Source organism: Apus apus, chromosome 18, assembly GCF_020740795.1.
Source record: "Apus apus isolate bApuApu2 chromosome 18, bApuApu2.pri.cur, whole genome shotgun sequence".
NCBI lineage: Eukaryota > Metazoa > Chordata > Aves > Apodiformes > Apodidae > Apus > Apus apus.
This window is the reverse complement of record NC_067299.1, coordinates 10,516,566-10,542,546: the sequence shown is the minus strand read 5'-3', so window position 1 is coordinate 10,542,546 and position 25,981 is coordinate 10,516,566. Positions and strand designations below refer to the sequence as shown.

Genomic DNA, 25,981 nt, shown 5'->3' with positions numbered 1-25,981 from the left:
TTTTCTGACTGTGATTTCTCATAGAATCATTGAATCATGGAATGGTTTGGGTTGGAAGGGACCTAGAAGATCACCTAGTTCCCCCTCCATGGGCAGGGGCACCTCCCACCAGCCCAGGCTGCTCCAAGCCCCATCCAACCTGCCCTTCAACACTGCCAGGGATGGGGCAGCCACAGCTTCCCTGGGCAACCTGGGCCAGGGTCTCACCACCCTCACAGCAAAGAATTTCTTCCTGACTTCTAACCTAAATCTCCCCTCTTCCAGTTGAAAACCCTTACCCCTTGTCCCATCACTACACCCTGCTAGAAAGTCTCTCCCCTCCCTGCTTAATTTTTGTTCTGTGTGTGTGTGGAATGCCATCTTTTATCTCATGGATAGTCCACCTAATAAAAACTGCTGTCACCTTTGCTAGGTAGGAGCCATCCTTTTTTAGTGAATCTCCTAATCCTGTCAGAGATAACTTTGAACCAGAACAAATTACCCAGATATTTCTGCACGACTGTCAACACAGTGGCACAGGATTGTCTTCTCCTCGTGCTCTATCATCGGAATTATCAGCTGCTTTTTGATTGCTGGACATTTCTCAGTGCTGATAAAAGTCAGCTTCATGCTGTGGCTGGAGGGAGAGAGAGGAAAGCTGCCTTCTTCCAGGGCAGGTACCCACATAAGAGGTTCAGGATGAGATGTCAGAGCTAAAGCTGCGTGGCAGCAGGAGTGTCTGGTCTTGTTTTGCCCCACAAACTAACGTATCTCCAGGGCTGCCCCAGCTGTGTGCTGTGTTCCTGGGCTACCTGTGAAGATGAACTTGAATGTAGCAGAAAAGCTTTCACTGTCTTCCTGAACAGCCTTGTCCAGAATTGTTTTGGTTGGAAAAGGCCTTTAAGATCATCAAGTTCAACAACCAACCCAGCCCTGCCAAGGCCACCACTGACCCAAGTCCCTCAGCACCACATCTACAGGGCTTTGAAATCCCTCAGGAATGTGGGCTCCAGCCCTGCCCTGGAAGTTCCTCCATGCCTGGGGAATCACTGGAAGAGTAGCTCACAATGGCCAGCTGCTGGCAAGGACTTTTGGCTACAGGGCTTGGGGTCTGATGGCTGACAACTCATGTTGGTCTCCAAGTGCCAACATGGCCATGATTTGCCACCCAGACCCCATCCCTGGGCTTGCTGAGTCACGGGGTGCACCCAGCACAGTTCCAACAGCCACACCAGCAAAGTGTCCTTTGCAGGGTCAGAGAGTTGAGCTGTGATGTGAGAGTTTATTTTAGTGTGAGAAGAGTCCTTGAGTGTTACTGAGCTAAATATTTCTCTAGTTCGTGCAGAACTTCAGCACCATCAGCAGCCTGATCTCACAGACCTGGGTCAGACCTCCTTCCTGTGCCATGACTGTGCTGTGACTGCACCTTGTGAGGTGGGGAGCTCAGAGGTGGGATCTGATTGCCACAGAGATGGTGGGAGGGCTGGAGCAGCTCTGCTCTGGAGCCAGGCTGGGAGAGTTGGGGTGTTCAGCCTGGAGAAGAGAAGGCTCCAGGGAGACCTGAGAGCACCTTCCAGTGCCTGAAGGGGCTCCAGGAAAGCTGGGGAGGGGCTTGGGACAAGGGCAGGGAGGGAGAGGACAAGGGGGGATGGATTAAAATGGAAGAGGGAAGATTTAGGTTAGACATTAGGAAGGAATTCCTCACTATGAGGGTGGTGAGACCCTGGCCCAGGTTGCCCAGGGAAGCTGTGGCTGCCCCATCCCTGGCAGTGTTGAAGGGCAGGTTGGATGGGGCTTGGAGCAACCTGGGCTGGTGGGAGGTGTCCCTGCCCATGCAGGGGTTGGGACTAGATGATCTTTAAGTCCTTTACAACCCAAACCACTCTGGGATTCTATGGTTTGGTGAGCTTCCTGGACCATTATCAGCAGTCCTCAAATCCCCATCAGCACTCACAGCTGGTGCTGAGGAGACCCCCCTGAGCCCCAGTTCTGCCATGGCCTGTGGTGCAGCACAAAGCAAAGACCCCAGAGGGTTGACAGAGACTGGAACAAGCCCAGGTTTGGCAGAAGGTCTCCATTATCCCTCCAGGCCTCTTGTTTAACTTCTTCACAGGCTTCTGAGAGACTCATGGTCAGATCTGCCAGGAAAGATAACCTGAAGCATCCAAAGGCAGCCATGTGTTGTGATAGGCACAGAGACATCTCACAGCTAAGCAGTTCAGACAGGCTAAGGAAGGAATATGTGCCCAACCAGCTACATCCAACATATTTTGAGGAGTGTGTCCTCTGTGCCACTCAAGTCCCAGGGACCTGATGTAGTGCTCACGAGATGAAGAGCTTGGTTGCTGGGAGGGTTTCCATTGCTTTCCCAAACCAGGAAGGTGTCTGATGTGGGGCTCTTAAAGCTGTCCCCAAATGCATCCTCCCTCCTTGTCCTGAGCCCAAGTTCATCACCAGATGTGCTGCCCTTCCTGTGTGTCCCCTCCTCCTGTGGGAACCCCAAGCTGAGCTACCCACCTGCTGAGCTTTCCTGCAGCAGGTACCTCCAGAGCTGCTCATCTTCCCCAGGTCTGAGCTGTGAGCACTCCCTGCCTCCCTCCTCCTTGCAGACCTATTGCTCTGAGTCAGGCATTCAAATCACTTGCCCTGAATTGTGATTTTTTGCAGTGACAGCTGCTTTGCATTTTGTTCCTTCTCTGCTCTGCTGTATTGGTAGCTGGCAGGAGCTAACAAATGCCAAGGGAATTGCTGGAGGGGACTTTGGAATTGATCACTTTGTTTTTCCCATGGCAAGGAACAAACATGAACTCCTAGCAACAGAGTGACTGAGTGGTTACTCCAGGCTTTAATTGAACTTTCTACCTCATGGTTTTCAGACGAATTAATCTTGTTTCCAAACAATGGTCATTATGTGGAGGGCATAATGTTATATACAAATAATTACAAAATGCAAATAAAAGAAGAGACAGATCCACATCCAAGCACACTGGGACAGAGAGCAACAAATCAGAGAGTATTAAAATCACCTACATCCTTCCTTCATGTCTTCTGAGCCTTGGTGCACAAACACCATTTTTTCATATGATGTTCTGCTCTTGAATTACTAAACTGAAGCACAAAAGTGGAGGGGTTTGTGCTGTGTGTTTCTGCCTCTAGCTGAGTTAGATACTCAGTGACTTTCTTCAGGGCTTTCCACTTGTCAGGAATGATCCGTGACAGCCACAAGCCAAGTGGGGACCTTCATCCTCATCAGTGCTCTCAGCTGATGGGTGATAATGTGAGCCATGGCCTCTGGAGGGCAGCTGTGCTGGACTTCAGAAGAGTTCCAGTTTCTACAAGTCGTGGGGGGAGGTTGTAAAAACAGCAAAAATCAGGTTCTTTGTGTGCCCTGGCTGGGCAGCTGCCAGGGGCCCCCAGGCTCCCACTGGGGCAGACTGGGGCAGGCAGCTCCATCTCAGATGTGGCCGTTCTGTCTGTCAGTGATAATGTCAACGAATTCTGACATTTTACTTTTTTTTTTTTTTTTTTCTTTTTTTTTCTTCTCCTTAGAAAGTGCCAGTTCAACAAATGGTAACCTTTACCTGCCCAGATGAATTTCTCAGGCCTTACTGTGAAAAAAAAACCAACACTTTTTTAATTCTCAGTGTGGTCCGAATGAGCAGGTCCCAGCCCTGAGCTCAAAGCAGCTTTCAGTTTCTAAAGACAGGGTAAAAAACAACAGCAAACCCAGTGTGAGTTGATAAGAGGTCAAAATGAAACCCCAAGGAGTGTATCATAATTACCAAAAGGAGAGGCTTTTAGCAGCTACTTATGGCTTTTTTGTTTGCTTTTTCTTCTCCCTCCTTCATCTTCTCAGATCCTTTGCAGACATGGTCATTTTGGCCCAAAGATCCTCCCTGCTCTCATTTCATTATGGACCAAGGGAAGGGAGGTCCCCAAAAGTGCCATTATGTTCCCAAACAGGGCCCTATAATTTGCTAGACTCTACAGTGACTCTGCTGAATCTAAACCCATTTCAGTGACAAACATGAGAAGACCTGCAACACTAAGGGACAGGTCTCTCCTGGGGTTGAAATGGGAATATTTACACCAGGCAGGTTTATGCCATGGGTTTATTTAAGCTGGAAGATCAAGGTAACACTGGGGCTTTGAGCAACCTGATCTAGTGGAAGGTGTCCCTGCCCATGGCAGGGGGGGTTGGAACTACATTTTTAAGGTCCTTTCCAACCCAAACCAGCCTGTGATTCAATGATTCTATGAACATAAGCACAAAGGAGGAGCTGACCAAATTAGGCCAAAGCAATTAAAACCAGCTGAACCATGATTAAAGCTCTACAGGCCCCTCAGCACCGTGTCAGCAGGGATGTTGACACTGGTGCCTCCAAAACACCTGCAAGGAGGGTGGTTGGCTCCCAGCACCTGCTGGCAGAGCCCTTCAGAACCCAGAGCCACACGTGAGCAGTGACCAGCATTGTCCCTCCTGCCCTTCCAGCCTCCTGATCACTGTCCCTGGTGTTTATCCCATCAGCTGGTCAGGGTACAAGTGCCAGCCTGTCCCCCTGTGTGCTGCTGGCCTTCATCCTAGAAGTGGCAGTGAACACACCATGTTTCTTACAAGCCTGGTTCTCCTCAGGGCTGTGGGACTGCACCCACCTGGACAAACCACCTCTCTGCTCTCTCCATCTTGCCCAGTCACCAGGAGAACATGCAGTGATGGGCCCTACCAACCTGCTAGTGCATTTCACAGCCATTTCCCACTTCTCTTTATATGAGCTGACCATCACCTCAGAGCAAACCCAACCTGTCAAACACCATTTACTCTGTGCCCACCCTGGCACAGAGCATCTCAGCCAGCACTTGCTTTAATGGCTGAACAGACCATCATGAGCTATAAAACAAAGAGAATAACCTAAAAACCAAGCCTAGTTTGGCCAAATGCAGCAGTCTGAGAAGCTGCTCTCCATCTATCTGAGCTTCTTGTGGTGCTAGACATCAGTACCAGGAGGCCTATTTGCTGCCTCATTGTTCTGTTTTGTAACCATCACCTACAGTGTCAAGGAGGCCTCAGGTTTCCCACAGCAGCTCTCAGTCTCCCTGGTCAAGTGTTTATTAATTCTAAGTGTCCCTCATGTGCTTCAGGAACGTGTCTCACCTTCTAAGCCACTCCTCCCAGCATTCTCAAAGCATTTGGAACTGCTAAGTAGGAAAGCTGAAGGCTTGCAAGAGACGTTCAGCAGCAGGGCTCCTTTACTGCCCTGCTGCTGCTGCTGCCTGCTCCAGCCCAAGACCCTTTTCCAGGCAGCAAAAAAATGGGGGGAAGAGCAAGGGAAGGGCGAATTCCATCCATTGGGTCAAGCAGGGGCAGGTTATTTTTGCTAGATGTTGCATTTTCCTCACTCCACAATCCTTCTGGGCTTGCTGGGTGTTGGGTTTGGTGCTGCTGTCCCACAGCAGGAGGCCACGCTCTGGGTCTGGCACCTCACGTGGTGAGAGCTTTGGCTCTGGAGCAGCTAAGGCAGAGCCAGGTCCTCTCACATCCCTCACTTGGTGTGTGCCTGCATCCAGACATAAAAACATCTTCTCTGGCACAGCCAGATGCAGGATCCACTGTCCCCAAAGATCCCTGCACACCTCCATGTGGCCCAGACCCCTCTGTCCTCCCCCCAGTGCTTTGCCCCCTCCTAGGGGAAGGAATGAAGCTCCTTCCTCTCTTGCAAGACATGGGGTTTTGGCACACCCCATGAGTGTGACCTGCCACAAACCCCCTTGTTGATTGACCAGGGGGAGAGCAGGGCTGCCTAAAATCCTCTGCCCACAGTAGGACACTCAAGCATCACCACCCAGAGCACGTTTCACTTCATCCCACTGGTGGATTCACACGTGGGAGATGAATCCATTAGAAACTCCCTATCTGTGGGTTAGGCTGAAGGCTCTCACTCCCAAATGGGAATTCCCAGCCCTAGCACTAATTAAACCATTTGAGTTTGCTCCTCCAAGAGGCTCCCACAGGCCTTGTATTGAAGGTCAAGGTGTTGCACTTTGATTGGGATCAGGCTTGGAGCCTGTTGCCAAGGCCTGGGAGCTTTAAAACTAGGCAAAATACATCATTAGAGCCTGTTAATTTGTACCTCAGCCTGAGAGCATTCTCTAATTGAAAAAAAACAAAAACAAAACAAAACAAAACAAAAACAAAAACAAAACACACCACCAAAACACACCAGCACTTCCTTGTGTTTTAATTAAACTATGTAAAGTTAATTGAATTGGCCCATGATTAATATTCCTACTGTTTTCTGTGGAGGTGTAACTGTGGTTTAACCTACCAGGGGACCTATTTCTCTTCACCCAGTTTAATAACCATTATATCCCAGCTGTGAAGCAAGGAGATCAGTGCAGAGGCAAAGCCCATGACCCACTCCCCTGCTTAAAACATCACTCCAGAGAGTTAGAGGCTGGGTCTAGTAAAGGGAAGCACTGGGTGGTGGGATCTAGCAGAGGGAACTACCTCTCCAGGTTCCTTCTTGTATGGCCAGGGCTAGACAAGTGGATTTCTGTGCAGAGCAGTATTTTCCATCACCAGCCTCAAGTGACAGTGTCTTCACGTGGTTCATTTTAGAAATGCCCTGGACTTGTGTCTCAGGAATCCTGTGTCATGTAGGCAGAAGGTTTAATGGGTGCTCTAAACCAGCCCTGGGTACTGGTAGGGACATGGCAAGCAAAGCTAAAACCATCTCTTGGGGTGAGGGACCATGGGAGGAGATGTGGTGAGCACTGAGCACGTAGGAGTCACTGGGGGAACCTGTCCCTGCCCCAGCCCCAGCTCTTTGGGCATGTCCTGCCTTGTGCTTAGTTGGGTGGGAGCAGGGCCAATATGCTCTTTTTAGCTTGTCAGATGTTGGTTTGCTGAGTAACTCTGAGACCCACAGTCACACGTGACAGGGTGGGTGTCCAAGCCCTTGGCCACAGCTGGAACTGGATGTGGAGGTGTGCAGGGAGCAGGACAGCAGGGTGGGGGGAGCAACAGATAGTCGTGCTGGCCACAAAGATGAGTGTAAAAGGGTTCAGGTTTACTGTGTGGAATCATAGGACGGTTTGGGTTGGGAGGGACCTTAAAGATCATCCAGTTCCCTGCCATGAGCAGGGACACCTCCCACCAGCCCAGGTTGCTCCAAGCCCCATCCAACCTGCCCTTCAACACTGCCAGGGATGGGGCAGCCACAGCTTCCCTGGGCAACCTGGGCCAGGCTCTCACCACCCTCACAGGGAAGAATTTCTTCCTAATGTCTAACCCTCTACCAGTTAAAGCCATCACCCCTTTACCTGCCCTTGTAAAAAGCCCCTCTCCATCCCCTTGTAGCCTCTTCAGGTACTGAAAGGCCCCTCTAATGATCAACATGTAGCAATAAGGGTGAAGAAGTAATAAATAAATAAGAAGGAGCAGCAGGATGGAGTGAGCAACCCATCTCCATCCCCACCCTGCAGGCCAAAGGGGAGGGTTTTGTTATATCTAGAACTGGGCAGAGCTGTGTGGGACTTTAAGCTGAAATGTTATTTTCCACCTGGGAAAACACCAAGCTGTCAAAACCTGAGCTGTTCCCTGGTCGTGCATCAGTTCCAGAGGAGGGGATGTGGATGTGGGTGACACAGGTGGGGATGGGGGGCAGGCAGGAGCTCAGCCTGCAGCTCACCCACTGCTGCTTGTCCTCCCAGGCACGTTGCCCACAGTGGTGGCCTCCTCCATGGGGAAAGCTTCTTGCCCCTGGTACGTGGCAGGCTCAGGACTGCCTCCAAAACAATTCTCAAAGGTTAATCAGGAGCTGGTGGGCATTTGTGCTCTCAGAGCATCCGTCCTGTCTTTAATTTGTATTCATTCTTTCTCCTCCTTGCCTGCACAGTCTAACAGGTTTCCTACACTGAGCACCAGGCTGGGCCACCCTGGCCCCTTGTCCTGCTCCCTGGTCCCCAGGGGACACCCAGCATCACTCCCACTCATGCCAAGCTCTGTGGAGGGGAGAGAAGGACATTCCTGCCCTGGGTTTCAGGCTGGCAGGCAGGCAGGGGGAGAGCACCCATGTTCTCACCCCTTTTGCAGAGACCATGGCTCTTTTCCATGGGCTTCTTCCACCCAGACAAGCTGGTACAGGAGGTTTTTTTTGGCTCCTGCACAGGAACAGTTTGTGATCTGCAGACATCGGTGCCTCTGGCAGCTCAAGGGGGTGGCTGGAGGACACAATGGGGGGGGGGTCTCCACAGGCCAGGTGAGGTTTGAAAGCCACATCCATGTCACAGGGCCAACTTAGGCCAGGCCTTGGGGTTCAGGGTGCTGTGAATATGCACTTAAATCTGATTTTAATTGATCGGAGTGTGCACGATTCCCTGCTGACAAAGCTGCTGGGAAGAATGGAGCAGTTTCCCATTAGCCAGCACAGGAAGGAGCCTGTTGCCATGGAAATGAGCTTGTTACCCCTTCCTGCTCCCTGGCAGACGAGGTGCTCTGGAGCAGCATGGGGGAAGCCAACTGTTCCTGAAGGAAGCAAGGACAGCTGGGTGCCAGCCGTGCTGAGCCCGGGCTGGGGTGAGGAAGCTGTCCCAAGTGGGTGGGTGCTGGGGGGGCTGCAGGGCAGGGTGACCTGGGCACATCCCACCAGCACAGAGACAGCTGGAGCGAGCACAGGGGCCCTTGGGGGGTCCCAGCCACCGTGTGTGTGTGTGTGTGTGTGTGTGTGTGTGTGTGTGTGTGTGCAGTGCATGCAGGATGGATGTGTGTACATATGCAGGTAAGCTCATTTCTCTAGGGGCACTGGCTCCTGCTGGGCTCCTGCTCACACTTGTGCTCCAGCCCCTTCCCCAGCTCCACTGTCCTTCCCTGGACACGCTCCAGCCCCTCAAGGTCCTTCTTGTTGTGAGGGGCCCAGAACTGACCCCAGGATTTGAGGTGCAGCCCCACCAGTGCTGAGCACAGGGGGACAATCCCTGGTCCTGCTGGCCACCCCAGTGCTGGTACAAGCCAGGATGCTGGTGGCTTTCTGCTACAAGGCAGGATGCAGCCCAGCCTGCAGGAGCTCACTCCCTTTCTGAATGCTCCCCCAGCCCCTCCAGGCTTCCCCAGCATACACCATTTTCCTCTTGTCATAAAATTTCTCTGGCTGAGCTTATCTGGGTAGCACAGAAGGCACAAAATGGCCATTCATCCAGCCCCCAGGCAGAGATGGGAATCCATCAGGTTCTGCATGGAGCACACTAGGGCTGTGCACTTTAATGTAGGGCTGACATGAAACATTGGTCCTAGGGAAAAGTCCCAGATCAGTAGTTTATGAGCTCAAAGCCCATCTGACTCCAGGAACAGCTGCAGAGTCTGGTGGGAGCACCCACAGAGCTGCCCAGGGCCAACTGGGCTGTGGTAGGCACAGCTTGAAGTCCAGATGCTCTACAGGGACTCTGAGAGGTCTCTGGGGCACATCCTCTGTTGGGACAGTGGAGTGTGGGCAGGGACATGCAATAGGCCTGAGCACAGAGCAAAGGTGTTACTTCATGACCTCTTCTCTCTGGTGACCATCGACAGGACCCGAGGGAATGGTGGGAAGATGTGCAGGGGGAGGTTTAGGTTGGACATTAGGAAGAGATTCTTCTTACCCAGAGCAGTTGGAGCACTGGAACAGGTTCCCCAGGGAAGCAGGAATGGCACTGAGCCTGACAATATTCAAGAAACACTTGGACAACACCCTCAGGGACATGGTGTCAACTTTGGGCTAGTCCTGTTCTGGGGCGGGAGCTGGACTTGGTGATCCAGGCTGTCTGAGGAGGTGGTTGAGCCACCATCCCTGGAGACATCTAAAAGATGTGGTGCCAGGGGACAGGGTTTAGTGGAGGATGCAGCAGAGTTAGGGTAGTGATTGGACTTGATGGTCTTGAAGGTCTTTTCCAACCGGAGTGATCCTATGACACTGTGATAATGCAGAGGTTACCCAGGGCCTCCTCAAACAAGGAATGTGTGAACCACAGACATAGAATCATAGAACACACTTGTTCGGGTTAAAAGAGACCTAAAAGATCATCCAGTCCCACTCCCTGCATGGGCAGGGACACCTCCCACCAGCCCAGGCTGCTCCAAGCCCCATCCAACCTGCCCTTCAACACTGCCAGGGATGGGGCAGCCACAGCTTCCCTGGGCAACCTGGGCCAGGGTCTCACCACCCTCAGGGAAGAATTTATTCCTAAGATCTCATCTTCCTTCTCTTTTCTCACTCTCTCTTTCATTCAGCTCATCAGAGAAGCAAGCCAGGGTCATGTCTCTGCATAGAGCAGCAGAAGAGCTCGGCAGGTAGGACACAGAAGTATCTGGAAAGGGTTCCAGGAGTGAAACCAGTGCTCTGCAGGCATGGCAGCTGTCAGCCAGCCACAAATGTTGGAAATCAGGGGTAGGGAGGCTGAAGGAACTGGTAAGAACTCATTCCCAGCAGGAAATTTAAATCAAGGGGGAGTCAGGAAGCTACAGACTGGATTGGATCTGGTTCACTTTCAGATGCCTCTTGAGATAACATCCTCCAGCTCCAGGTGATGTTTCTGCTGGGGACAGCTGCTGAGGTCCATCAGAAACTGCAGTGGAGAATTCCTGGTGCTCTCCATAGAGGCTGAACACACCTCAACAAGCCCAGGTTTTCATTCAGGACACTCCCTGCATCCCTTGGGGTGTCTGAGCCTCAGCATTGGCCACAGTTTGGTTCTGTATCATAGAATCACAGAATCATGGGATGGTTTGTGTTGGAAGGGACCTAGAAGATCATCTAGTTCCCCCTGCACGGGCAGGGACACCTCCCACTAGACCAGGTCCATCCAACCTGCCCTTGTCTCCCTGCTTACAGTGTATTCCAAGAGCACTGGTTCAGAAGCAGCATCATCAATTTCTTCTAATTATAAATCCTCTAGAAAGTTCTCAGCTTGCAACAGTCACAGTTTCCCTCTCAGTGGAGCCAAGGAAAGTCGGGAGCTGCTCCCTGGTTACCCTCATTCCTCCAGTAAAAAAGCCAGAGTAATTGAAAAGTGAATCAGGGAAACTGCCAGACTGCAGAGCAGGGATAAGAGATGACCTGGGAGCCAGGGTCTTGTCTCTGGCTGCACGGAGCTGGAGCTCCTTCTGGACAAGCTCCTGTGCCAAGATGTATCTCATGGAGGACACAGCTCCTGCGTGGGAGCCCCAGAGCCCGGAGCAAAGCAGGAGCAATGACCATGTGCTTGTCGACAGGCCAAACACCCAGTACCTGAGCCAACAAGGGTGATTTTGGACCCCATCTGAGATGTTTCCTCTTCCTACAGGGCAAAATGATAGTGGAACAATAAAAAAAATACTAATAAAAGTTTCCCTAAATTAGCGTTAGGCTTCAAAGCAAGAGTTGGAGATGCAGCAAGAGAGGAACATTTGCCAAGAGAGCAATTATTTTCTGCTAGATAAATTCACTGGTACAGGAAGACCCCAAAGCCCACAAGTCATTGCTGCTTCCACGTTAAGATTAGATGGAAGCCATGGCTGTGTTTGTGAGCCAGGGGGCTTGAGGCAAAGCACCAGGTAGCACCACAGCAGACTCTGCAAAACTTCTTGGTGGCAGTGCTGGTACAGAGGGAGCAGCAAAGGCTTCCAAGAGTGAGAGGGAAGGAGCAGCAAATGTCACCAGAGGTGATGATGAGGTGAGTTTTCCACCTGCTTCAGAGGCAGATATGAAGGAGCAAGGGGCTGATCCTGAGATATTGTTCTTCCAACACAGTCATCTTGGGACACAGTGAGGCCGATCCTGAAGCACTCAGTTGGCTTTTCCTCTACACTGGGACAGGATCCATGCACCATATTGAAGGTCCTCAGCTTCCCTGCCCATGAGAAGTCTGTGAGCACTTCCAGTCTTAGGGAAGCTGACACACTCCTGCAGATCCTCAGAACAGGATGCAAATGAGGAGCAGGTCTCAGCTCTGGGCTGTGAAGCACACGCAGGGGTGAGCATCCATCTGGTGGTGGGTGAACCCAGGTGTTGGACAGTTTCTAGGAAGACTGTTCCCTGAAGGGGGAGGGGAAACAAACCTGTAAAGTACAGCAACTGTCCCTGAGCCAAGAGCAGGAAGAAAACTCCAGCACAGATTGGACATCATGCCCTGCTGAGGTGGGATGTAGCAACCAGCTGCAGATGGGCTGCTGCTGGTGAGATGAAGTGACCACTAGGAGGGAATTCTGGCTTTGGCATGTGGGTGGACTCAGGAAGATGCTGGGGCTCAAGCTCAGCTTTGAGTTTCCCCAAGACAAAGACCTCAAATGCAGGGTTGGGTCATAGGTAAGAAATCATTGCTCGTACCTTCCATGGCAGGGACTTTACCAGGAGGGTTGCAAACCCTGGACCAGCCCAGGGCCCTCTGCAAAGCCCCACTAATCCCACCTCTGGACACGCTGCACAGAAACCATATGAATTAACCCCATTTCCACACCTCCAGTTGCCAAGAGAAACGCTTTTTGCAGTCGTGCTGCTGGTGCAGTTCCCAGCTGCTCTGCTTTGCTGGCTCTTTGAACACTCAAGAAAGCAGAATATGGGTGGTGAGATTTCCTGGTGCACACAAAGCAGGCTGGAAATTTGTGCCTAAACCCCGAGGGGATTTGCAGTCCAGCTTTGAGCTGTGCAACAGGGAGCTGCTGCTGACAATTGTGCTCTGGCTGTTTTTAGCTGGGTGGCCTGAACACTGAACCCCTGAGGAGCAGGGACAGTAGCAAAACCACCAAACCCACCAGACTTGCTTGTCATAGAATTCAAGCGTGGGCAGCAAACAGGGACTTGGGCTTTTGCCCCTGCTCTCCACTGCCCTGCAGATTTTATGCACTGGGTTTTTTGATTGTTGCAGGAAACAAAGAGAATTGCAGAAATCAGTGCTGCTAATTGTAGGTGGATGAATATATATGTGTGCACATCTCCCTGTACACAAGCACAGGGTGCATAAGTATGTCAGGGCCTGGATTTCATAAAAGTGCACTTTTATTTCTTAGTTGACCACTTGGAGGATTCCTGGTTTTTGGCTCTGTGTGATGAGGTGTGCAGTGGTGCTCAGGGGAGGCAGCCCTAGGGAGTGCACCCAGCAGCCCCAGGCTGGTCAGGTTTGTCCTGTCCTGACCAGGCTTGGGGGGAAGGAGCAGGAATTTCTTGCTGCACCATTTCTGAAGGAGCAGGTCTCCATGCCCTGGGTTGCAGGAGCAGGCACAGGCTGGCACTGCCTTCCCTGCACTGCAGGGTTGAGCCAGAGGTGTTTGCTCCTGCCGAGGTGTCTCCAAGGGGGGGTGGTTTAGCAGCAAGTGTCCAGGTCCTGGTGCTCACTGCTGGCTGGGTTGGGGTGTGAGGCTAGAGGGTTCAAGGTGCTGTTCAGAGGATGATTATTTGCAGACTCAGGTGTCTTGGGGTGGTTCCCTACTCCTTTACTGGCTGCACCAACAGCTCAGGGAGACTCGTCTTCTCCCCTGTGAATCAACCGTGTCAATGGCCTCGCTTCTTACCTTTAGCAGATATTAATTCCACAAAGTTCCTCTACTGCAAAATGTTAATTTCTACATATTCTGCAGGAATCATCTGTTCTTAACCTCTGGTGTGTGTAGGAACAATGTTTACCTACTGGATCTACAGCAGAAGTCAGCCAAGAGGGAAATGTTCCTGCTTGTGCTCGCCACACAGGCACAGCGGGAGAGTCAGAAGGAGGAAAAGGGGCAGAGAGAAGGTTGTGGCTCATGGCAAGGTGTAAGAGCCACCAGGGGAATCTCTCCAGGTTTTATCTCTGTTGGGATGACCAGGGCTGATACCTGATTGCTGCATCTCCAGCCTGGAAGGCTGCTCCTGGCACAGGGCTGTGTTGCTCTGCTGCTCTCCTGGCACGAAGCCGCCAAGAGCTCAAGCAGCCTCCATTTGCAACACCCACACTCTTGGGGGTGGAAAAAACCCCTGAGGTTGGAAAAATGAACACCACAGGTGGAGAACTGTGCCGTGCCCCTGTGCCTCTTGTCCTCCTGGCACCACATCTGTGCCCAGTGGCTGAGCCTAACCCCATCCTCTTCCCACAGTTTGACATGCAGAGGATAACGCTGGAGGAGCTGAAGCACATCCTCTACCACGCCTTCCGGGACCACCTAACGATGAAGGACATTGAGAACATCATTATCAACGAAGAGGAGAGTTTAAATGAAAACTCTGGCAACTGCCAAACAGAGTTTGAAGGTGAGAGAGAAAGTCTCTGTGTTTCTGTAAAATTATGCTCTTTCTATATTGTCTGTAACTGCCCCGTGACCCGCAGTGTGCGGGGATGCGTGGAGTTGTTTTAGAGTAAGTGGTGATGACACACTTGGGGAGCTAAGAGCTGCTCTTGGCCTTCTTCTCTGTGGTCTGATCCTGTTTCAGGCAGGAGGATGAGCTGGTAGCTGTTTTGGTTTATGGCCTTCCTTTCTCTGGTGGGATACAGGCCAAGGGATGTGCAGCCTGTGCCACATCACAGACTATCACCACAAGCTACCACCAACTCTATTTCCCTACAGAAAGATGCATCTGTCGTGGAAGTACTTCACTGGGGGTTAGGCTCCACCACTTTTCTGTTGTCTTTCCATCAGCAGAAAAGCTCTCCTGCTGTGGGCTCCCAGGGAGGAGCTGGCAGAGTCCTCCTGCACAGGGTGCTGCCTGCACCTCTGGCGTGGAGCTGCAGTGAGCAGGAACAGCCAGGACAGCTCATCCCAGCACTGAGTGTCTGCAAGGTCAAGGCCCAGCAGTCCTCAGAGACAGCAGAGAAAGGGACACATTTGCTCTGGCAGCTGCTGGTTAGCGTGGTGTCCTCTCAGCAGTGCCACAAGACCAAGTGGTGAGCGACTGGGATCAGGCACAGCCTCCACATTTACAGGGGATTTTGCCCTTTGAGCAGAACTGACACTGGCAAGAACATCCCCTGTTTTGAAGCCACCCTGGGAGAAGGGTTTTCTTGGCCAGAGGAACTTGTGCTGCTCTGAAGCGTTGCTGGTTGGAACAGCTGAACAGATACAAATCATCACAAGTGCAGAAAAGTCCTAGGGAGAACTTCAGGAGTTGTGCGTGTCACCCTGGGACAGCTTTCCCCCCACAGCAATGCCAGTTTCTGTAGGACATTTGGGGGGAAATCCTGATACTCAGGGGGTCAGACAGCCTGTGAAAGGACACCAATCTGAGACACTGCAGGATCTTTGAAACAGAGTAAGGAATAAACATCCCACTGTAATCCCTAGTTAATGGGATTCAGCAGCTCCATCCAGCACATTCACCCTCTGCCACATCCTGCAGACAAGATGTAGAAGAGCACAGCTGACTGTTGAGAAGCTGCAGGAGGGAGGGAAGCAGCAGCACTTTTTGAATCAAGCCAAGCAACATTTTATTTATTTTTATTTTTTTTTGCTCCTCCTGGAGATCAGCAGGGAGGAAAAGGTGCTTCCTGACATGAGCAGAGTTGTTAGTCCCCACCAACCTGCTGGTTCAGCGGAGACACGAGCCAGCTGTCACCCTGGTGAGAGGCACCCAGGCTTCTTTCAGCTTTGTTCCTTGGGTGAACTATCCCAGTCACACACACACACACAAAAATATGGGTCCAAAATCTCAGCATCTCGTTTTGGAAGTCCCAGCTTCCAAAAGTACAGCAAGAACAGCTTTTCTCGTGGGATGTTGGCATTGCTGGTGCCAGGCAGAACCTAGAAGCAAAACAGACCCTTTTTTAGATGTTGTTAGAAATACACACACACGCACAGATCCACCAGAGAATAAAGATCAACTGAGTGCTGTCAACAAAGATGCAAAGTTTTCCTTCAGGTCCCAAAAGAAAGAGCTGGTTCTGGTCCATGGCAGCTCTGACATGAGCATTTCTCCCAGGACCAGCAGGCTGGGAACAGGTGGAGTCCCTGCAGCTCCCCAGGCTGGACATGCCATTACCTGAGTGACCCACTTGTGTCCTCAGCATTCCCATTTCCCAAACACTAAGTTCCTGCAGGGCTCAGAAGTAAAAATTATAGGGTCTTATGGTGTGGATCAAATGGTTCCAAGGGAGAGCTGGCAGGAAGGTTGGACAGCATCTCAGGCAAGCTTCACCAGGCTGTATAGACATGTCACTGTGTAAGTCAGTAACCCTTTGCTCCTTAATTAGTGGAGTGAAGGAGACACTTTTTGGGTGTAATTCCTCCATCTTGTTTGGAGAGGGTCCAGAGAAGGGTCACCAAGATGATCCAAGGGCTGGAGCAGCTCTGCTCTGGAGACAGGCTGGGAGAGTTGGGGTGTTCAGCCTGGAGAAGAGAAGGCTCCAGGGAGACCTTAGAGCACCTTCCAGTGCCTGAAGGGGCTCCAGGAAAGCTGGGGAGGGGCTTTTCATCAGAGGAGACAGTGATAGGACAAGGGGTGATGTTTTTAAACTGAGAGAGGGGAGATTTAGGTGAGATATTAGGAAGAAATTCTTCACTCTAAGGATGGTGAGGAGCTGGGATGGGTTGCCCAGAGAGGTTGTTGATGCCCCATCCCTGGAGGTTTTTAAAGTCAGGTTGGATGAGGTTTTGTGCAGCCTGGTCTGGTGGTGGGTTCCCTGCTCATGGCAGGGGGGTTGGAACTGGGTGATCTTTAGGGTCCCTTCCAACCTTAATGATTCTGTGATCTTATTTTAGGTGCTACCTTGGGGTGAGATGATTTTCACCGTAAAAACCACCTATATCTTTCAGCTGTAGAGGCAGCCTGAAGGGACTAGCTTAGAGGCTCACATCTATGTTTAATGGACATTTCATCCACTCCATTGAAGTGCCTTTAATTATGGGTGGGAATGAAGCCAAGATGAGCCCCAGTGGTTTTCACTGAGATTTGTGAATGGCTCATCAGGGGAAAAAACATAGCAGATACTTTCAGTAGTACCTTGCTGGAATGGGGGAGGTCCACTCACTAGCACCTTGGAATATGTTCCTGCAATCAAAGAGAAGCCCTGAGACACTTCTCCAACCTTGGGACACTCACCCCCTGCTCTACACCCAGTGTTACCTGGCTCAGCACCCCCCAGGGTGATAAACAGCCTTGTTCAGGTAACATTCTCAGTGGTACAAAAAAGCCCAAATTTTGGTCATTCTCAATATTTTGCCATCTTGGCTTCTTAGTATAATAAGACCTTTACAACTATGAAATATTCCTCCTGCATCACGATGGACAATACACTTTATCTCTGCCTCCCACACACAGACACACACACTTTGAGCCAGTTCCAACATTCATACTCTGGTCAGGGACAAGTCCAGGTTTCTGTTCAGTTCACTCTGAACATCAGAGTCATTTGCAAGACATCAGCTCTGGGCCTGCATTACAACCTTCCCTCCTACACATTTCTAAGGGGTTTAATTTGCCTTTTTCTTGGTGAAGAGCAAAGCAATGAAAGTGCCCGACTCCTCAGTACAAGCAGCCCACACCACCTATGCAGAACACGACCAGGAGGCAGGCAGGGTTATGTCTTCAGCCTTCTTCTCAATTTTTATTACTGCTTAGGGCAAGAGAATAAAGCTGAGGGCCCAGAAGAGTGAAGGTTTTATCAACAGACACAAGGAAAGGACATCATTGTACTGCTGAACTTTGCAGCAGCATTGAACTACCAAAAATTTATAGTCAAAAAAATCATTTCTCTGGCAGTTCCCTTTATCCAAACACTCCCAACATGAAGCTGGTGGCAAACAAGTGCCAGCTGGTTGCAGTGACCCGTGCTGCCTGCTCCAGGTATTTCATCCTCAGCCCTGACACTCACATTAACTGGGCATACCAGAGCTGCTGCAATTCCCCTCCCTGCTCCCCCTGGATGAGCACTAAGAGCACCTGCTCCTCAGCAAAGGGCTTGGGAATGACAAAGTGGCCTCTTAAAACACAGATAATTCCAGGCAAGCCAGAGAAAGCAACTATCACTCACCCTTGGCAGGGTTATGACAGAAGCCACTATAAATAGGCTGAAGCTGGTTGTGTTAGGGAGCCTTTTTCTGCAGGCAAGAAGGTTCTCAGTGCTTACCTTGACCATCTCACACCCACTGTGGGCATCGGGACCAGCCCAGCAGCCACAGCCAGTGGACTGATGCACCCTGAAAGGGGATGGACCCATGAACCCCATGTGCTGGTGGAAAAGTTGTGGGGATGGTAGCTCTGTCTTTGCCACTAGTGACACCGTGGTGAGTCCTCCTCACCAGCCTGTCCTCTGCACATTGAGAAGATGAAGCATGACCCAGCCTCAATTTGCCTTTGCTCTTGAGATCTCATTTAGTTTGGACAGCTCGTGAGCTTCTCTCCCCTCTAAGAAGTGGCCAGGGCATGTCCAGAGGAGCTTCAGGCTTGACCATGTTCTAGGGACCAGCTCATGTCCAAGCCCTGGCATGTCCCGTGGGTATTAAAACCTCCTCCTGGTGACCAAATGCAAACAGGTTGAGCATCCAGCCCTGTGACAATGTCAGCTATGGAAAACAGCAGGAAAAAGCAGAGATGCCAAGCTGAAAGGATCTATGGATTCAGAGAAAAGAGGGAAGTGAGGGTAAAAATTCAGCAGTTAGTGGGGAGATGGGGGAGGGAGGACACAGATGGGTCTTCATACTTAAGGGGGCAATTGTGCAGCACAGAGTTGTGTTCACAGTGAGGTGCCTCCAGCTTCTTTCTCTTCCTCTGGACTGTAAAGAGGCAGAGGAACTGTAATACTGGTCTTCTTGCTGGAGTCATTCCCGCCCAGCCCCAGCCAAGAGCAAGAGGGTCTCTCTGGGCTGGCAACACCTCTGCAGTGCAGCACAGCCCCTTCCCCTTGCTTCTGGAGTTGTTTGGTAGGTTATTTGGCTTATTTGGTACCTTCAGTTGGGAAACAACCATCATGATGACTTCTCTGGATCCTGCTGACTAAAAGCTCTATTTTTACTCGATTGTATAACAGAAGACTGAGGGCACTGGTCAATTCAGGAGCACTTCTGCAAGAAACACTGAACATGCTTTACCCTTTTCCTTTGAACAGGAGAGCTGCCATCACAAAAAGCCTTGCCCAGTCTTAAACTGCTGCTCCCAGTCACCCTAATGGGCACCAGAGCCCCACACTGAGTGGCAGGGCTGGGATGGCTTGTGGCTCTGCTTTGTCTGCTGGCTGGGAGTGTTTGCAGAGAAGAGAAATAAGAGAGAAATAAACAAAGCAATCCCTAAAGCTGCAATTTAACAAGCTTTTCAAAGTGCCAGGGCACCATGCACAAACCCCAGGAGTCCCTGCATGGATTCTTTGTGCTTTAGAAAAGCCAGTGAATGGAGGAAGGAGCAGAGCAGTGCAAGCAGAAAAGCAAGTCCCTCTGGAGAACTGCCCAAGGGGCTTTCATCAGCTGCCCAGAGCAGAGCTCAGAGTACCAGCAGCACGAGGTGGCCCTGCCCAGGGCAGTTGGTCTCCAAGTGCTAAAAAGCCCTAAAAAGGGCTCCTCATGCTTCTAGGGAGAGCTGGGGACCATGTGGGATCTGGGACTAGGATGCAGGCACTGCTAAATCCTGGCCAGAGGGGCTGGGATGAAACAAGGGGTCAAAATGCAGCATCCAGTTCTCCCCACTCTGTGCAATGAGGTTCAAGCCTGGGTCAGAACAGGAGCCTTTTCAATATGTTCTAAAAACATAGAAACACAGAATCAATCACAGAATCAATCACAGAATCAATCATAGAATCACAGGGGTTGGAAGGGACCTCTGAAGATCATCAGGCACAAACCACCTGCTGCAGCAGGAACATGCTCCTGGACTTTTCCAGACATGGGCACTCAGAGCCTTTTCTTGGCTGCATTTTAGGTTCGTTGTAATTTTGAGCTTGTTTTCAAACCACCTGAAAAGTCTCCCCTCATCACAAGCATGAGGAAAGGGCAGTGGGTACGTCCCTTCAGAGGCAAAACCAAGAGGCTGCATTATGCCCATAGCACTGGGCAGGACTCTCCATCCCCTGCTGAGGTTCTCCTGGCTTTCCATGGTTATCTTGAGGGACCTTTGGAGCTGTCCTGACAGATCAGTCTTCATGGCACCCCAAGGCCACAGGTTGCTTTGTAGCAGGGAGGCAAAGACAGAGGCATGAACTCTCTTCAGCAAGTCCCAGCATGAATCCTCACTGGTGACCTGAAGAAAATGAGAATTAAATCAAGGCCAAGATAAAAATCCCAACTCTGTCTGCATTCCAGCTGCTGCAAATGGCTCTCACCTCTTTTGCCAGCTGTTCTGCAGGCATTGATTTGAAAGGGTTCTTAATAAGTCTGATTCTGCCTAGGGACAGAAAACCTACAGTTTGGAAAAATGACTAATACACTCTGCATACTCATGGGAACTGTCACAGTAGGGTTCTTCAGTGTTATTGGGGAGCAGATCTTGAATCTCTGCTCATTCCCAGTTGACCGGGATGAGTCTCAGGGATTCACAGAAGACCAGGATTTCTGACTAAAGAACTTTAGAGAGAACTTCATCAAGAGCTTAAAAGGAAGACACAGATAAACTGGGACACACCTACCAGCATTGGAAGGGTTTAAAATCCAAAGTGAGAGATAAAGGGCTTCGTGCAGTAGGAGGGGGTGGTTTGCTAGGAATGGTGGTTTGGAAGCAGTGAAAGGTCAGGTGGATAATCTGGAAAAGTCCCAGCAGGGAGAGGTATCACAGAACCATAGAATGCCAGGTTGGGAGGGATCTCAAGGATCATCTGGTCAACCTTTCTAGGTAATAATATCGTTTAAACGAGGTGGCCCAGCACCTTGTCAAGCTGAGCCTTAAAACTGCCCAGTGTGGGGGAATCCACCACTTCCCTGGGGAGAGTATTCCAGCATCTCACTGTTCTCAGGGTGAAGGATTTTCTTCCAGAGTCCAATCAGAATCTCCCCAGGAGTAACTTGCACCCATTCTCCCTTGTTGCCGACGGCGAGGGAAGCAAGCAGTCCAGAATCAATGTGATTGATAAAGCAAGCTTCGATTTATTGAATACACAGTGTTACTTTTATACCCTTTTCCAAACCTACATGTAGTGAATTCATTGGATAGTAACCACGCATAGTGAATTCATTGGATAGTAACTACTTGTAGTGATTTCACTGGACGGCAACTACTTGCAGTGATTTTACTGGATAATAACACACATCTGAGTTCCAGGGTTCTTCCTTGTTTTCTATCATTCTACTTCTCTACCTTGTCCTTGAGTTAGTTTAAGCTAACAGAGATTGTTTATACTTGTGTTAGGCTAAAAAAAAGAGATTGCTTGTACACCTGCTGTTTGTGCTACACTCTCAAGGCCTCTCGAGGAGATAGCAGGGGCCCATGGCCCTGCTGCTCAAGCCATTCTGCAACACCTTGTCTTTTCCATGTAACTGGAGTCTCCATCTCCTTGGTAGCCACCCCTTACGTGCTGGTACATGGTAACAGGGTCTCCCCTCAGCCTTCTCCAGGCTGAACAAACCCGGCTGTCTCAGCTTTCCCTCAACTTGGCTGGCGCAGGCGAGGAGGAGAGGGTTGTACTCAGAAGCCGGGGTGGGGGGGGGGGGGGCTTTTCTGATCTCAGCTGATCCGGGTGGAACACAAACCCACCTCCTCTCTCCCCCCCCCCCCTCTCCCCCTTGCAGTGCACGCCCAGAAGCAGAACAGACAGACCTGCGTCCGGAAGAGCCTTATCTGCGCCTTCGCCATGGCCTTCATCATCAGCGTGATGCTGATCGCCGCCAACCAGATCCTGCGCAGCGGGATGGAGTAGCCCCTGGCCCGACACTGTGACCCCTCCTGACCACGCATGCGCATGACACCGGGCAGCTCCCCCCGACCCGACTCTTCACCGCGGCCACGAGGCAGGGGCAGGCAGGACCAGGCACCGCTCGACCAGGAGCACGAGGCCAGCGGCGCCCAAACGCGCCTCGCCGGCCACCCACATCCTTTTGGCAGGGACATCAAAGGGCTGTCTTAATGCTTTAAAGGGTTTGTTTCCTAATGCAATAAATAAATATATATATATATACACACACATATATATATATATATATAAAAGAGAGAAAATACAGGAGTCCCGAATGACTGCTTCAAAACAGCGACGGTGACGTGGAGGGAACTCTCACCCAGCAGCCTGTTGTGCAGCTGTGAGGAGGCACAGCAGCCTCAGGACTCGTTGCAGCGGGGCTGCCTTCTAACCCAGGGGACAAGTGACTCTTCTGCGTCGCTCTGCGCTGGGCCCGCGCTCCCAGGAAGGGGATCGTAGCCTCGCCACAAGCAAGTCCTGCTCCATGTGCTCCAGCTTCGCTTTCTTTTTCCCTTATGACCATGCCTTTGAGTTCGTGGCATCGGAGGGGAGTGTGAGCGTCCTTGTACAGTATTTTTTGAGTAAGAAACAAACAAAAAACAGAGGAGCCTTTGCCAACACCATACAAAACTTCGGTTTTTGCTTCGTAGTCGCCGCCTTCGAGGCCAGGCTGTGGGGCAGCTGTTTGGTTTTCAACCTCGAATCAGGGCTTGAGAAGCACCTCCCATTCCCACCCACGGGCATCTCTGAGAGTTGTGCACAGTCTTCCAACCGACTCTGCAACCACCAGCGCCAAGTAAAACTCCTTCTATTCGGTCCCATCTGCATATTCAACAGCATTTGCTTCCCAGCAGTTTTGCCCTTCTTCTATATTGGTCTTCAATAACCTCATCTGAGATGAAAATCATGAGGAAAGTGCCAAAAGAGGTTTCCTCCCCTCGTCTTGCCTGCTCAACTTTTGTTGATTTCTTTTCCTACGCCCTGGTTGTAACCTGCAGTGAAACCTCCATGTCAGACACCTTCTCGTGGAAGGGGTTTTGGTTTTGCCTCCGTGGCAGTGTGTGGTTTTGACCAGCCAGCTGCTCCAGTCCCTCCCAGTAGCCATCTCACCACCACCATCATCCCACGGGCAGGCTCCGAGGCGGGCAAGCTGAAAAGCAAAACTGCAGCAAGAGGGGGAGGAACCAAACCAGAGCACAGCACCGTACGTTACGTAGCGTGTCGGACTCTCAGATCCTGCCAGAGTTTGTTGTGGTTCCTGGGAGGGATCTGAATGAGCAGCAAGGAGAAGATGCAGCCATGCGGACTAGAGACACAACACATCCCACAGAAAGTGCAAGGACTGGGTGAGCCTGGAGACAGGCTTCCACTTGAAAGCTTTTTTCCTTTTAAACTTGACACAGATCCTTGCATTTACCTTCGGATGAACCGTGCGCCTACGTGTCACCTCAGGGGAGATCTGGTTTCCTTGCCCTCCTGGGAGAGGTTTGCCAGCTGCTGCTCGTGAAGCCAGCACAGGGAGTGCTCCTGGGGAGGTCCACGGAGGCATCTGGGTGTTGGAGCCAGGGGTGGCTTCATCCTGCTGGCTGGACAAGCTCCAGAAACACCAAGGAATAGTCAGATGTTGCTCCTGTAAATGTAGATAACTGTCTCCTGTGTCATGAGAGCAGCAGGATGGCTCCCCAAGGCATTGCCACCCACAGGCTTCCCTCGACCCACACAGCAGCCTCAGCCTGGGTCCTTCTCAAAGACTGGTTTCAGGTCTTTCTTTGATTACAAGTTGGATGGGTAACGTTTAACCATGTCTTGTTTAGTAGCCCGCTTTGAAAAGGTCCTTCTCGTTGTTCCGTCTCCCATCACCCGTCTCTGGATGCTGCCTTTAGATGTGTGTCTTGGGTCTCCCACTTCCACGTCGTTGCCCTTTTCCTGGTGCCCTCTCTTCCACCACCACCACAGTCGACAGCTGTCTTCTCCAGAGCAGCCAAGTTGGTTGTTTTTCTGCCTTTCACACACACTTCTGTATTTCTGTTCTGCTGTGACTGACAGAGGTCAACTGCAAAATATCCCACCAAAAAAAAAAAAAAAATTGCTACATCTCCCAGAAGGTGGAGAGATTTGTGTTTGCTGTGGGGCAGCAGCAGACTTCAAACCACCAGGGGAAGAGCTTGGGCAAGCTCTGAGCATGGGATGGGCACTGCTTGAGGGGGCAGGACACGCTCCCAGCACCCCCTGCTCTGCACATTGCAGATAATGAGCTTTGAGATCATTTTAAGGGAACTGTCCTCCACATTATTAGGTCTCAGAGGCATGTGGAAAGGTGGCAGAGGTGGGGGGGGAAATAATGCAATGTTATTGCCACTGGGTAATTCTTATAAAGATTTCTTTATTTTTTTTTCCCTTTGGGACTGTGCTGGTGTGAACACAGGCAGCAGGGGCAGGTGGAGATGGAGTGGAAAGAGGGGCACTGACCCACCAGCCCCACTCATTGATGGCAGGGACACGGGGCAGAGCAATGCCTCCTCTGGGAGCCCAGAAGCACCAGCCACCACACACAGACCAGGCATTTCTCCATGTTCTTCTCACTCGTCTGCCAGGTGATGCCAGGCAGACTCCAGTGCTCACAGCTGCCTTCCAGATGAGATGAGTCCTCTAAGCTCTCTGGAAGGCTCCATAATTGCTACATGCATGCTCCATAAAAACCTCTGTAAATACACCCATTTTTCAGTTCTCCTTGAAGCTCCATTTGTAAAACCAAACCTATAATTAACATATGGGTAAAAGCCATAGCCTGGGGTCAGGAGAGTTCATTGCAGAACTCACCACTGACTTTACTGGGTACAGGATTTAGGGGGGGGGTTGGGGTTTGCTTTTTCTGTAGGGAACCCAATTTGTCCATCATGAATCAGTGTCGTGTCTTGCCAGAGGTCTCCTCTTCCTTCCTAGAGCAGCCTTTCACCACCAGAAGGTGTCTTGGGGAGATCCCTTCTTTAATCAGCCAGACTTTTCTGGTAGCTGAAGGCAGTGCAGGAAGGATCAGGCCAAGCCACTTCATCTTTTCCTCTCCCCACAACCTTTTGTGCCAAGCCCTCCCATCCTTCCTAGCCAGCACCATTGGACCTGTGTCTCTTACCTACCTCCCTGGCTCCATTTATGTAACATCCATTTATCTTCTTTTTTTTTCCTTTCTTTTTCTTTTTTAATTCTACACGAGAAGAGGGGAAAAAAATAAATGGGGGGCTTTTTGTTGCTTTTACAGACAGTTAAAAATAGAGCAGCAAAATTTTGATTGGAGCCTGATGGCAAAAGCTTAGGGGGAAGAAAGTAGAAGAATCAAAGACATAAAATAAAAAACCCCACATCCCCTACTTTAGGAAAAAAATAATAAAACACACACACAAAAAAAACCCAGAACTATTTAAGTGCTAATTAACATACTTAAAAAAATATAATACCCAGACTGCAGCAGTGCTAGGTAGAGCTGTCAGAAAAAGCACTAAACTTATGCTCTTGCCAGTTCCATGAGAACTGAAGTGTCTTTTCAGGGCTGCAGTTCTGCAGGAGAGGCTGTTGCTGTGGCAACCCCGGCTGCTGGGGACACGTGTGGCCCCACGTCGCAGCCACACGCGGCACGTGCAGATGGAGCAGGGATGGACCAGCAGCTCCCAGCTGCCCAGGACAGGCATCAGCTGGTGGGTGAGCAAGTGATGAGCTCATTGTGAGCACCCAAAGGCAGCTCCCTTGGCTTAGCCACACACACACACACACACACAAGTGGGGCGATTCAATCGATCGACGTGCAGGGAAGGGCTGGAGGTGGATGTGGGTGTCTGAGCTGGAGAGAGGCTTTGGTTTGGTTTGGGAGCAAGTGGAAGCAGTGCAAGGGCTGCTCCAGCCAGGCTGGGCTGGGCTTGGTGAGGACACTTTGGGCTGATCCTTCCCAGGGAGGGCTGATCTCGGATGGGAAGGGTCTGGGTGGCTGCTCCTGCAAGGCACCAGGCTGCACGGCTGGGAACCACGGACCCTGGCCTTTCACTTTGAAGGCACATCCTGATTTTCAGGCATCTGCTCCTGGAGAAGCCAGCCAGGGGATGGCAGGCACGAGGCATGCCAAAATATTTCAGAGGCCATGGAGAAGTGAATTCAAGCACAAGCTGCTTAGCCAGCAGGTCCAAAGCCATACTATGCCATCAGCCATGAAGAAAGCCACAGCTGAGGAGTTACC

General features: G+C 51.0%; 1 protein-coding gene across 3 annotated transcripts in view; it reads left to right on the top strand.

Moving 5' to 3' along the window:
- The window catches only part of CALN1 (calneuron 1), a 145,390-nt gene extending 120,227 nt beyond the window's left edge, over positions 1 to 25,163 (top strand). For all 3 annotated transcript variants that reach the window (XM_051636193.1, XM_051636192.1, XM_051636194.1), the window contains exons 5-6: positions 14,054 to 14,207; positions 21,596 to 25,163. In XM_051636193.1, coding sequence (XP_051492153.1) covers positions 14,054 to 14,207; positions 21,596 to 21,723 — 282 coding nt within the window. In that variant the 3' untranslated portion in view covers positions 21,724 to 25,163. The remainder of the gene's footprint in view (positions 1 to 14,053; positions 14,208 to 21,595) is intronic.
- The last annotated feature ends 818 nt before the right edge of the window (positions 25,164 to 25,981 follow it).